The 13,891-nt window shown below is 47.6% G+C and overlaps 1 protein-coding gene across 2 annotated transcripts in view; it reads right to left on the bottom strand.

Annotated features, from left to right (window-relative positions):
- Arhgef10 (Rho guanine nucleotide exchange factor 10) overlaps window positions 1-13,891 on the bottom strand; it is a gene marked incomplete in the record, with an annotated part of 130,988 nt that overhangs the window by 21,753 nt on the left and 95,344 nt on the right. For both annotated transcript variants that reach the window (XM_017797486.2, XM_017797485.2), the window contains 7 exon segments: window positions 4,053-4,195; window positions 7,673-7,830; window positions 8,470-8,696; window positions 10,216-10,302; window positions 11,060-11,181; window positions 12,785-12,885; window positions 13,500-13,627. In XM_017797486.2, the coding sequence (XP_017652975.1) occupies window positions 4,053-4,195; window positions 7,673-7,830; window positions 8,470-8,696; window positions 10,216-10,302; window positions 11,060-11,181; window positions 12,785-12,885; window positions 13,500-13,627 (966 nt within the window).

Genomic DNA, 13,891 nt, shown 5'->3' with positions numbered 1-13,891 from the left:
CTGGAGAGCTTCCAAACACCCCTGGCAACCTCCACCCACTTTACCCAGGCCCAGCCACACGCCCAGCAGCGGCACTCCCGCCCCAGCTGGGTGAGCATGGGGTTGAGATTCTGCGCTGCACCCACAACTCAGCTGTGGCTGCCCACAAAACAGGAACTGCAAGCATTTCACTTTCACAGAAAAGCAAGGTTTTGCTTCTCTCTATAAATGTATTTGGCTATTTTTGTGCTTAAGAAACACAGAAAGCAGACTCAGATCCAGATGCACCATTCTCTGAGACCTGGAGATTTACAGCAGAGACTCTGGAGCACATGGCATTCCAAGCTGTGAGTGGGGACGACACCTTATTCTGGAGGCCTGGGGAAGGCTGCAGAGAGCACCCCAGCGTTTTTGGTTTTAATTTACAATGAAAATAAAGCAGTTTGGGGAAAATGTCTTCAAGAAATGCTACTACTTCTCAGTGTGCAAGCCTCTTACACATTTCTCCCAGCAAGACTTCGTTCTAATGGAAAATGGCAACTGAGGCTCGAGTACACTGTGATGGGTGCTGGGCATCTTTCATCTAGAGAACAATTTGAGAAAAGAGACTCAGCCCAATTTAGTGGCCCAGCAGAGTGGCTCTCCAAGGTGGCTCTGTGACACGCATATAGCTAGGCTAGAGATGAACCTTTGTGCCTTTTTAGAGATAAAATCTCCAAGGTGACACCGTTAATCACCAAGACAGCCCTGTGGAGCATGTGTACACTAGGGTTTGAAACATGGCCTTTCTACGAACCAGAGGACCAACATGACATCACTGGTAGATTCCAAGACGCTGCCACAGCACCTGGGACAGCACAGTGCACTTGGTAGCGAGGGCTGTAGGCTTGAAGGTGTCTGACAATAACAGTGACTCAAATTAAAACCACAGGCAGTTTCAGAAGTAAAAAAGCAACGGTGGAAGTGTTAGGGAAAATCCTCCTGCTTCTGCCACGTGGAAGGGGAAAGCTGTGTTTCTCTCCTAATTCCTAGATTCCAAGACGCTGCCACAGCACCTGGGACAGCACAGTGCACTTGGTAGGGAGGGCTGTAGGCTTGAAGGTGTCTGACAATAACAGTGACTCAAATTAAAAGCACAGGCAGTTTCAGAAGTGGAAGGGGAAAGCTGTGTTTCTCTCCTAATTCTCCTAGCATCCTCCTCTGCTCAACCCAGGCATAGTCACATGCCCTCTCTTTTCTCGCTGATTCCTGTGGTCATGTGGCAGGTGGGGTCTTGGTGGACGGGGGGCAGCTACCTCTTAAAAGAATCAGAAGAACAGACACCCCTGTGGTGGTGTACACCTGTTCCTCTGGCACTCAGAGGCTGAGGCAGGAGGATCTCCAGTTCAGAGTTAGGCTAGGACAAAGGGAACTAGTCTAGCTGTAGCCCCAGGGTAAAAGCTTTAAGCTCAAGTTTGTCCAGGAACCTCAGTGCCACCTGCACCTTGGCCCCAGGTAGAGACCTCCTGCTTCTAACAAAGCTCTGCTTCCTGACCTCCACAGCTGCCCTCCAAAGGTCTGAGATAGCAATGCCACCAGATAACTGTAAAGGCATACTACGATTTACAACTCTCAGGGCACAGTTCAGGGATGGAGCATGTACCAAACACACCTGAGGACCTGGATTCTATTTATAGCTCCAAAAAGACCCTGGAATTCATCTGCATCTGAAGTTTAAGTTCCACTTTCTCCCTGAAATAACAGAACATGCCACAAAAGTGTGTCCTGAACAGATGTCTGAGATTGTGATACTTGAACTCTTGGCAAAAGGCATGAAGCCCTACTCTGGTGAGCTGGTACACCCCACCAAGATGGCCTACAAATGTCATCTGAAGTTTGACACTGAGTTTTGGAGATTCTAAACAGTCAGTGGGACATGTCAGATAGAATTAGACACTGCCCCAAAAAGTAAAAACTCCTGTTTTATCACCTCTTACATGAGGCTTAAAGGAGTTTCTGTGAAGTGATTCATTTTAACGGCTGGACAAAACCTGAGTTTACAAAGGAAAGGGGAGGGTAAGAGATGGTGATGAACAGGTGCAGTAACTGGGTGTGTGCAGTATTTTCAATGAGTAGCTGAGATATGGCTAAACCCCCAGCAGTACAGCTGTAATCTGCGCAACTGCAAAGCCACACGTGGCGACGTGGACCGAGCATGGTCAGTCAGTGTAGCACTGAGCTGTAGGCAACTGAGTGGACACTCCCCGTTCCCACCACCCATGCTCGTTCCCTCTCACTGCTGCACAGCAAGCCTGTGTTTAACCAGCTCCCATGCTGAGGCTGGTTATGGATACTTCTAATTAGCTGTCCTTTGCCAATTTAAGGAAAAGCATATTGGAAGATCTGAGATTACCCAGGGTCAGGGGAGAACTGCTAAACCACTGAAGGACAGATGGTTTTCAGGGAATTGAAACCTCTGTGTAAGATACTGTGATTGATAGCATCATCAGACATTTGTCCAAACCCTGAGATGGTACCACAGCATGAGTAGAGACCGATGTGCACTAGGACCAGCAGCAATGACGGGTCCATGATGGGAAAAAACACATCACCTGTGGGTGCTGGTGGTGGGTGTTGTCAACTGAATGGTCAGGGCTGCCAGGTACAGGCTGCCTACCTCCCAAGAAAGCAGTCAACAGGTTGTCAGCAAAGCCTGTTCTAGCTGATCCAGGGCCGAACCTGTACAGGTCATTCTCTGATAATCAGTCTCCAGGTATATATCTTTCTCTTAGTAGGTCTGCTTGGGTGCTGCTTATATAATTACATGTGATAAATAAAACTGTTCCTTTGTCTTAGAAGTTCAGCTTTGGCTACTGCTGATGCAAGTACATGTGATTAATGAAAGTCTGATTACTGAAACTGTGTGGCTCATAGGAACTTGTGGTTTTGTACTATATTTCTATAGTAGATTCTTTCTTGCTTTGAGGCAAGGTATAAAAACATTGTTATCCTGCTATAAAGTGCCTTCATGGTCATTAGCCTTCATGGTCATTGGCCTACACGATCATCAGCCTGCATGGTCATCGGCCTACACGATCATCAGACTGTATGGACACTGGCCTACAGGTCCTCCTGATCTCAGCTGTTTCTGTGTCTGTGTCTTTTCTCCTTAATCCCCTACCCTTCCCACTCAGGTTTTAGGGACTCCTGCAGTTGGACTGCGGCAGGTGGGGTGCTGCAAATGGATGGACAGAAAGATACAGGGAATTGGAACGGCTCTGAAAATGAAGTTTATGCATACAACAGTCCTCAATTTAAAAGCCATGCTGCCATCAGTGAGGCCAGGGGCTGTGTGTGAGTTTCTTTTCCTGTGAGCTGTCTTTCCAGGTCATCTCAACACTTTCTTAGGTTGCTTTTGTTCTTCAAGTTCAGTAAGAAATCTTTGTATATTAAGTACATTAATTCTTGGTTATGAATTATCTACAGGAAACATTTTCCCAATTTTTAAAATAAATACTTTGGCACCTCTACACAAACTATTAGACGTGAAAAGGCTGTTTCATTTTCTTTCCCCAGAAAGGCAACTTCTGGGTGAGACTTTGTCTACCACACATTGACACAGCATCTTAACTCTACTGCTTTTTGTTTTGTGAGGTTAATGGTTCTATTTCTAGTGAAAATTCTCACTCAGAGGGAGTGTTTAGAGGATGAAGGCAGGGCTGGCTTCCCAGGTGACTGGCCAGTCCTCTTCTGCACCCTCAGAATGATCCTGTGGCCCACTGATAAGAAATGACCCTCAGTCAAGCATTAATACCCCAAGCCCCTGAGGACTGTTTGCACTGGATGTATTTTTAAAGCAATGTTTCCGCTTCTCAGGATGTAAACAGTCACCAGTACGCTCCAGGTAAGTGGTTAGAAAACGGTTAGTTGAATTTTCTAAGTAATCCTATCTTTCTAAGCAAAACCCCTTAAGGGCTCTCTCATATACAACCCCAGAACCCATTCTTGATGGTCACACTACAAGACACCTGGCCCCTGCTGGGGCACATCCTATCACCAGCATCCAGCAACAGGGTACACTCAGCAAAACTCACCTCTATAGTGTGGGTCTCCACACTGGCCATAAACACCTGCCCTCCTGAGGCTGCCCACAGCGCATCTTCCACCAGCAGCAGGCTTCTGACGGGTAGGACGCCCAACTTGATCACCTGCTGAGGTTCTGAGTTCCAGGATCCATCTTAAAAGAAAATATTACTTTTAGTTCCCCTTGAGCTCAGGTAACTGTGTACAGGGACAGACAAACAGTTACGGATCACTGTAAACAACAGGCAACCCGAGTACCAGTTACCAATCTGACGCTTATGCTGAGGGCCATGTGTCCAGAGCCTCCAGGACCAGCCCTGACTCACAGAGCCTTTGGCATGGGATGACAGAGGATGGCAGGCAGGATGAGATGCCTTCCTCTGGGTCCTAGTCCAATGTGCATGTCTCCATAGAAACCTCCAGTTATCAGTAAGATGGGAACAGCACTGCCACCAGCCTCAAAGCTTGTTTTAAGAACTAAAAATGAGTTGCACATGTCAAAAGCTCATCACAGGACCTGCCACTCAGTTCCATAAATCCTAATATGTATAGTAATAATGCCCAAAAGAATTCAGGAATTGCACCTGAAATAACTGCAGAAATGTTTAAACTTTATCAACTGCTGACATTTCAAAACCTTTGATGTGTACAGTACCATAAGGAGAACCTGTCTTTACTGGCTTTGAAAATTAAAGATAGAAAGTAAGCAAAAGGTCCCACCCTTCTGATGCTGTGCTCCCTTCCTGATGCCCAGGGAGAGATAACATATTTGGGTTTGAGAATAGTTTTAAAGATATGCAGTGCATTCTACCATGCTTTATTCAATAGCATAGAGCTCATAAAAACTTAGTGACCCATGTGATTAACCTCCAAGTAAATAACTAACCCTTCGGTCTCCATCCTAGCCATTAAGCCCTAAGCTTCCAAAGGTAAGCACACAAATGCTTCATAGTCATGTGACTTCACTCAACTCAGAGAGAAAGCATGATCGCAGCTTTTTGTCTTTCCCTGACTAGAAGCCCCAAACCTCTAAATGCAAAACTCTTGAACAAATGGAGCTGAGCTGGGCTGTCAATCAGAGACAACTGGGCCCACTTTGGCTGCTGTAACATGCTTGTTGTTATAATGCAACTGTAAAGGGAATTCTGCATGGCACCCAGGCTGAACGTGCCAGGACAGTTTTAAGCCCCCGATGTCTAGCCTAACTTTCATGCAATAGCTACACTGGGTCCACACATGGCTTAACACCTCTGTGTATGCACACATGCATGCATGCACACAGGACTGCAGGAGTGCATGCATATCCACATCCACACATGCACACTGCTCACACATGCACCCACCTTCACCTAGACCCTGACAGACCCTCACATTCACACACACAGCCTCCTCGTCTGGTACTCACAGCTCTGTAAAGCACTGCAGCCTGTACCTGTGACAAACACATGAGCTCAGAGTGGAATACAACTTCCTCTGACATTCCCATGCTCCCAGGACATGACATGGCATGGGAGTACAGGCCTCTGAACAGGACAGAGCTCTTCTCACAGGTTGCCAGGACAGTTCAGGGTGCCAGGATGGTGCAACTGACAGTATGATTCCTTTGAAATGGGAAATCAAAGACCGAAGATGAGATAATCCACTTTGGACATTTTACTTTGGTTAGGGATCAACTGCCAACAATTGCCTTCTGTTTTATGAGCACCTAAGCTGTCCTTTTCTTAGATACTTTGTCCTTGTCTCCCTGGATGGGGTGATGTGCAACCTCATTGCTGAATGTGTATGAATCTGAGCCAATGGGGCTACCTCATGGGACAACTCCTTCCAGAGTTTATGCCCCAGGCTAGAACTCCCAGGCAGGCCACCCGTCCCATACCCAGACTCCATGACAAGCTAAGGCCATTCAGAACCAGCCTTCACAACCTGGATGTTTCCCACTGAGTCCTAGTTTCCAAGTCCCTTAGGAAACCCCAGGCCTGCCTGTGACTGACTCCCACTCAGATGCCCCCTCTACCTAGAAAGGCAGTGGCCTCCAACCAGTCACATCCTCTGCCAACAAGCTTAGAAGGACCACATTCTGTTCATGGATGCTCACTCTACCACATAGGACTGCCACACCACTCGGAAAAGGGGTTTAAAACACAAGAGACCTGCTGGGTCTGCAAAGACAACGGGTCTGGGGACACGGCTCAGTGGCCAAACACACAGGTGTAGTGCTCTCAGTTCAATCCCCAGTGTCCCAAAAATAATAAAGATGATATAATGAAATGGATGTGTGTTCTAAGTCACTATGTAAAGTTTGATGGTATAATGTTAATCTAACTTGGGCAAATTACACCAGAGTCACTTAAACACTCACTCAAACACACAACGATGGAAAAATTGCCATTGACCTCTGAAATCAGCTCTGGACTCCTTATATACCCCTGGAGTCACCTCCCTCCTGCTTGCAAATCATCAATAACTCCCATGCAAACTGGTCTCCACTAGAGCCTTGAAGAAAGACTTGACTTGCAGAACTGGACAGCAAGGTCCAACAACAGAGGAGGACAAACATAAATCCCAGTGGTGGATAAAAAATCTCAAGCTCCCAGACCGTGTTCTTCCTTAATAGTGATCAGCAGGGTGGTGAGGAGCTTTCTGGCCATTTTGAAAGCTCGTTAGCAAATATTCAGAAAGGACCATCAGGTATGAAGGGCAGGCTATGGAGGGAACACCAGGTCCCACTGTGGAGGCAGCAGCACTGACTCCTCCAGATGTGCAGAAGCTGGAGTCAGAGGCCAGGTCTCAGGGAGCTGTGGGGTCGGGTACGCAGATACAGAGGGCAGGCCTGGGCACTTGGTGAGCATGCCTGGCAGGAAAAAGCCAGGCGTGGGGCTTCAGCTCTGTTATACCCCTGAATGAGGAGCCAGGAAGGAAACCTGGCCTCCAGCCATGCAGCACAGAGGACAGCCCCTGGAATAGCATCTCTACCAAGCAGTGGATGAAACTCCTGAGAACTCACGAAAGCAGCAGCACCGCACTTGAGACGTGCAGGTTCCCAAAGTCTGATGGACAGTGTGAGGCAGCCTGAAGGCAGCCCACACCCTCTCATCTGCTGAGAGAACCAGAGAGGAGACAGAAAGCCAGGATGCAAGCAGGGTCCACAGGAGAGCCGAGGCCTGGTAGACCCTCCTGCTGTTTCCAGCAGAGCCCACGAGGATAGCCAGTTAGATCGGAGTGTGCCGCAGGAGGACTGGAGGCTGAGGGGTTCTACAGGGGGATCAGGCTCAGAGTCTGGGATTCTGCTCAGGCAGGTGAGACCAGGCTTCTCAGTGCTGTGTGGAAGGGCCATGCTGAGAGAAGTCCGGATGCTGCCACACTCTCACGCCGCGGTGGGCTTGAGAGACACAGGAGGGCTTAGGAGAGCTCAGGAGCACCAGGGCAGGGTGACAGACTGGTCTGCACTAATCGGAGTTGCTGCGGAGTAGGGAGAAGCCCCTGGAGGCCAGCTTTGTAAACAACTTTCCACACATCCAGGAATGCCTTTTCAGGGAAGGAGCGAGTTACACAGGCCCGGGGCCAAGACTGACAAGCACTGTGGAAGATGAGATGGCCCATTACCCAAGAGTCGGGGCTGAGTGGGGATTACCTGGAGCCCTGGTGTAGCTGGCCACTGACCCATTGACCAGGCCAGCGTACAGGCCCTGGGGTGAGCAAGCCAAGCTCAGGACCGTGGACTTGTCGGGAGTGAAGAAGTGCTGAAGTCTCACTTTCTTGCAGCCCTGGCTGCTTTTGTAAATGGAAATACTACAAAAGAAAAGCAGGATTAACAGCCCGCCGCCTCACCTGCGAGAAGGCCAGGGCACCTATCAGCACCCGCACACTGCGTGAGGCATCTCAACTCCCCACAGGGCCTCTTCCTTCTCCTGAACTGAGAGATGCCTGGCTATGTCTGAAAACCTGCAGCCACTCTTCTTTTTTGTAGTTTAAGTAGACATTCTGGAGTTATAAAAACATTTCTTCCTATGTATCTTGGAATATTAATTTAACTTTCCATTAAACAGTGTCAACATTCAACATGATTATAATATAAAATATGGTTGTCTTATTCCAAAACACCAAGAAGCGTGCATTTTAAAGCATCACTCCAGGGCAAACAGAACAGTGTGGAACTTTTCCCCCTTGAAAAACTATCACATCTCCTAGGCACTTTCCTGGAATAATTTCCACGGGCCTGGTATTCTCGTTATTTTGGAGTGCAATAACTAAAACCTGCCCCTGCCCCAAATCTTATATTACACTTATCCCTCCCCACAGGGGAAGTAGCTTATCCTATCCTAGGACAGACCCCAGCTGGGAATGACTGCTCCAATGGTGGGCAGATTGTGGAAACATCTAGGACAGACCCTGGCTACGGATGAGTCCTACAAGGACGAGGTTCTCTACCTTCCCTCTTCGGTGCCCAGGCAGATCGTGGGGACATGGGAAGCTCTTGTGGCTGTGGCCTGGGGATCCATGGTTTCACGGGGCTCTCCTGGCTGCAGCTCCTCTGCAGGAATATATACCATACACAGGATGCGTGACTCCACGTTAAAGCACTCGATGACTTTGGGGTTGGAACTCTGAAAGGAGACTATGGCGACTTGACCCATCTGATTGCTACAACTTCCAATCTGAGACAGAAAGGGAGAAAGAGAGTGAATCTGAGCACTTCTGGGATTGCTACAACTTCTAATCAGGCATGCTTCCAGGATATACTGACACTTGACCTGTGAAGGTATTGGTTTTCATGTGAGACTCAATTCTTACAAAGATCAAATGATGTAAAATGATCTCTAACAGAGCCCCTTTCTCTTTTCAACATGCTTAATTTGTTGTTTTTTAAATTTTTCAATAACAGGAACTTAACTTCATTTTCAAAGTGGCAAATGTAGTCACTGAACAAAGATGCTCATCGTAATACTAAGGGGCCTATTCATACCCGCTTTATAAAGTACTAAAGAGCAAATCAGTATCGTGTTTAAGATGATGCTGCCATTCACCAGCTCCCAGTCTTGGTGAGAATAGGCCTTTCAAGCGGAAACACTGAAAAGAACGCAGCCCAAAGCAGGCCGAGCAGGCAGGATGCTGTCGAGCAGACCCAGGATTCTACAATGGGTCTTACGAACTTCTGGGAGCCTGAGTCCATCCTCAGAAGACTTGGCAGAGTTACAGTCCACACCACAAATTAAATTTTAACTGTGTTTATGTGAGACAGAGCCTGATCTGCTGATAGTTAAGTCAAGAAGGAGCCGGACCCCAATCCATGCTGACAGACAGCAGGCTGGTCTCCCAGTACTCATAGACCCTTTCTCCTCCCACCAACTTGGAGAATGTTCTCACACCTTCCTGTCCCTCCTACATGTGCTCTGTATTATAAGTAACCTTCTGTGACCCTGCTGGAAGGAGGCCTGGGTCACCAAGTCCCTGGCAGCCTCAGGGGAATGGGCATGGATAAATCAATCAAGTACCAACAGCCATAGGTTCATTCCAAAGGAAATTCCAACCCAGAGGACATTCAGCCTCCTCCTTGGTCTCTAGGTGGGTACAACTGAAAAACCAGCTAGCCACACTGCCCCACTCTCGATACACCAGGAACAGTGCCCAGCAGCAGCTCTGGCTATGACAGGAGATGTCAACTTGGAGCAAAGTGTACCCGAGACCATCAGGCTGAATGTGGACCTCCCATGGCCAGGAGAGGGACGAGAGGCTTGGGATCCAGATCCCAGAATTTGCTCTGGTTTGCATGAACCAAAAAGGTCTAGTGTCACTAAGACAGCTCAGAGCCTGTATTTCATTAGAATAGATTAATTTTAACTAAGATTCCAGTATTAAAAGTCAGCAATGCCATGGAAGGAAGAAGCCCGTGGAGCGAACGTGAAGACGCATGAAAGGTAAATTCACGGCACTTAGGTTAGCCTCTTCGGGCTGACGTCAGCTGTAAATTTCACACAAAAAGAGACAGAAGTTGACATTTTAATCCCTAAGATGTCGTGTCTTAGAGGAAGGGCTCTATTTGGAAATCCAGCTGGCATTCTCTGGTGATGAACTCCCCTCAGTCACCTGACAGTTCAAAGCTGGGCTTCTCCTCACCCTAACCATGTATATGTCAATTCTTAGTAAACCTGCCTAAAGACAAACCCAGAACCTTACCCACAGGAAGCCTCGTGCTGTGGAAAGTGAATCTGGTTGACCATCGTTGCTCGGGTAAGGCTCGGGGTTATAAGCTGCACATTCAATCTACAATGGAACATGACAGTCGTTTCACAATGTTTTCTGTCCTTGGTTGACTGAATCTATGGGTCCCAAACCCTTGGATACAGACAGCCAACTGTGTGTCACAAGGTTATTCTACAAAGATGAATTTCCAAGATTTAGTTGTTGGTGTTTTGGTCTTTAGACAACCTCCTCACAGCACTGTGGGTAGGGGACATCAGCCAGGAGGGCTAAAGTCAGGAGCAGAACAGCAACCACAGATGGTATAGCCACTGGCTTCCAGTCATTCCCACTTGAGCCAGGGAAGGGGAAAAGGTAGTCCCCAGGAAGTAAGCCAGAGACCAGGAACAAGAAGTTTAAAAAAAAGAGGCATTAATTTCTTTATTAAAGAAAGGTATAGCATCACGTCAACAGCATTGCACCGTGACGCCTGAGGGAAGGGCACTGTGTCCACAAGATGCCCCTACAGCTTCAGCAGGGAAAGAGCAGACCACATACAGCACACACAGGCCTTGAGTCCTCGCCCTTTGCAGAAAGGTGCTATAAGCCAAGCCTGGGCATTACAGAGCAACCAGGCAGATGTTGCAATGCAGTGGCCATGGGGCCTTTGGCTGGGGCAAAGACAGATACTGAGCCTCATTTTTAGGCTCCCAGGAACTGCTGTCTCCAACACTGCCAATGTATTTGTTCCTGAGAAGCATTCACTGGGGCTATCTGCAAGGCAGGGTATTATACCAGTGGTAAATCCTCCGCAGAACTTGGTGCCTTCTGGGGCCCTCACCTTGAACTCTGGCTGCCTGGCCACCATCACGGGCATGTGTCCCACCAGAAGAGGGTGCGTCTCCTTCTTTGCTAGGTTGCCATCATCGTCCACACAGAACCAGCCCAGGTGGTTCTCCTCCTCTGTAAGCACATGAGAGAGAGCAGAGCTGGGCTGCTGCAGTGAGTGTGAGCAGCTCCCAGGCCCTAGCAGCAGTACCTGACACCCGACTGCTTGAGAGAAAGAATGGTTTGACCTTGGTGGCCTTTCCCTGGGGTGGGGCGAGCACTCACTGCTGTACCTAGCTTGTGGGTGTGCCATGTGGCCACATCCTCCCCATCTGCTCCTTAACTGAACATACCAGTGTGATGGGCTGTGTCCACCCCACAGACCCAGATCCTTCAAGTAGCTGAGCTGGTTAGATTCAGTAAGAAATTCTAAACATGAAGAAATACTTTGCTGCTAAAACAAACGGCCATCCTAGCCTTGAGGACACATTAAGTAAAGGTAAAAGGGAGCCTGTCATGTTATTTCACAGTGAGACACTGCCTTGTTCTCCGAGTCACAACCCACTGAATCATTCAAGAAGAGACGAGGAGCCATGCTCCTGTGTTCAGTCAGGTCAGGCAGGCTCCACTTCACAATAAAAGTCCTTTTCCTGTCACTAACCATTGCTCTGTAAGGGATCCACAATAGCTGGCTGCTCGCTCCTGTTTCACTCCTAGGTGACATTTCAGATAGTCTGCACTTAGAAGAGGATTTCACAACATGTGCACACACCTAGCCACAAGCAGGTCATCACATACACACACATCCAGGCCAATATACATACCAACATTCACTCACATGCCACATACATGCATACACATGACACTCCACTGCATGCTGAGTAAGAGATCCATTCATGTAAATTTCGTATGTGCTTATAAAATTGAGATGGATCTGTCTACCTATCATCCATCTATCTATCATCTATCTACTATCTATCTATCTATCTATCTATCCATCATCTATCAATACATCCATCCATCCATCCATCCATCATCTATCTTCTGTCTACATATCTATCATCTACCAGCCTATCTACCCACTTACCTTTCATCCATTTGTCATCTATCTACCTAATTTCAGTCTTTCTATTCACCCATCTATCTGTCCAATTACCTACATACTTATCATCTAAATCTACTTAATTACTTAACCTGCCACTCATCTTGTCTGTCTACCTAACTAAAAGGACAAAAGAACAAGAAAATAGTCATAAAGCCATACATGCCCACGTTAGGACCACAGGACTTATTACTGGAGCTGGGGGTCCTCAGTGACAAGGCACTGACACCCTGCACTCTGTGTCAGAGTAGGTGGCAACACACAGGCTGAGATGCACAGTGACCTTCCTGCTCCTTGGACACTGACCTACGTCAAGGTCTCAAGCTCCTGGCCAGGGTCACAGCCTTAGGGGCCCACACTTGTGCCCAACAGTCACAACATACAGCTATGTCCTGTCCCAACAGACACCATTGATTCATTCTTTAGGTCCCTGAATTACAATACATAAATATGCTTAGCATACAGTTCTGGGGTTAATTTTTCTGCTAAAACCATTCTTCTAGGTCAGTGGAAGCGTCCCTTGCTAAGCTCCCTCTCCATCCTGGTTTTTCCTTCCCAGGTACACGCTTCACCTCGGGAGTTCTCTGAGGACTATGAGACACGCATCTCTTAGTGGAGTGTGGCCATTTAGCTTACCTAGTGCCAGCTTGGCCATCTGCAGGCTGCTGACCCAGGACTCCTTGATGGACGGGGTAAACGTATTGAACACGGCAGTAAAGAAGGTGGGCCTCCCGGACCTGCCAGGGAGAAGAGAAGCATTCGCCTTACAAACCATGCTCTACCAGGTGCCCATGTGATGTGAATGACTTGCCAGCATACAGCATGACAGGGAACCATTTCTTTTCTTTTGAAGTTGCTACCTTAGGGGGCTGGAGAGACAGTGAGGTGGTTAAGAACACTGGCTGCTCTTGCAGAGGATGAGGGTTTGGTTCCCAGCACCCACAAGGCAGCTAACTCTATAACTCTAGTTCCAGGGGATCCAATGCCCTCTTCTGGCCTCTGTAGGCATTGCATACATACATATACAGTTGCACTTAACATACATGCAGACAAAACACTTATACATATAGAAATTTTTTTAAAAAGTGAATGCATTTACACTGAAGGACATTTGGGTACAAGCCCCTGAACAAATAGGACTCAGCATGTATGGCGGAGTACATGGGTTCAGTGGGAGGATGAGGGAGGGAGGCATGGATGGAGGAGTGTCTGGATTTGATTAGGAACTGTTATATGAAATTTTAAAAGCTCAATAATATATATGTATAATTTAAAAAATAAAAAATAAAAGGACATGTTCTCACAAAACGAACAAACGAACAAAGGAACGAACAAACAGTAAGTCACTAACTTATCCTGCTTCCCTGGGAGCTGTAACTGAATTCTGCAGCGGTCAGCAGCTCTGATTTCATCTTCTTTTTTCAAAATCAGTCTTTGTAACCCTGATGTCCAATCATGAGCTACTGACTGGTTTAAGTTCTACAGAGAAAATGCATAACACGTGTGTTAGGTGTTTCATTGTTCTTGTTTTGCTTTGAGACAGGATCTCACTCTGTTGCCCAGGCTGGCCTGAAACTCACGAGGTAGTCCAGGCTAATCTGAAACCATGGCAGGTCCTCCTGCCTCGGCCTGCCAAGAGCTGTGATTACAGGTATGAGCAATCACGACCAACTTAACACATATTTTCAGAGGGGGAGAAAAAGTAAAGTTATAACATGGGAAACTCAGGGAAACCTGATCGCA

Source organism: Nannospalax galili, unplaced genomic scaffold, assembly GCF_000622305.1.
Source record: "Nannospalax galili isolate Female #2095 unplaced genomic scaffold, S.galili_v1.0 scaffold134, whole genome shotgun sequence".
Lineage (NCBI taxonomy): Eukaryota > Metazoa > Chordata > Mammalia > Rodentia > Spalacidae > Nannospalax > Nannospalax galili.
This window is presented reverse-complemented; position numbering and strand designations above follow the sequence as displayed.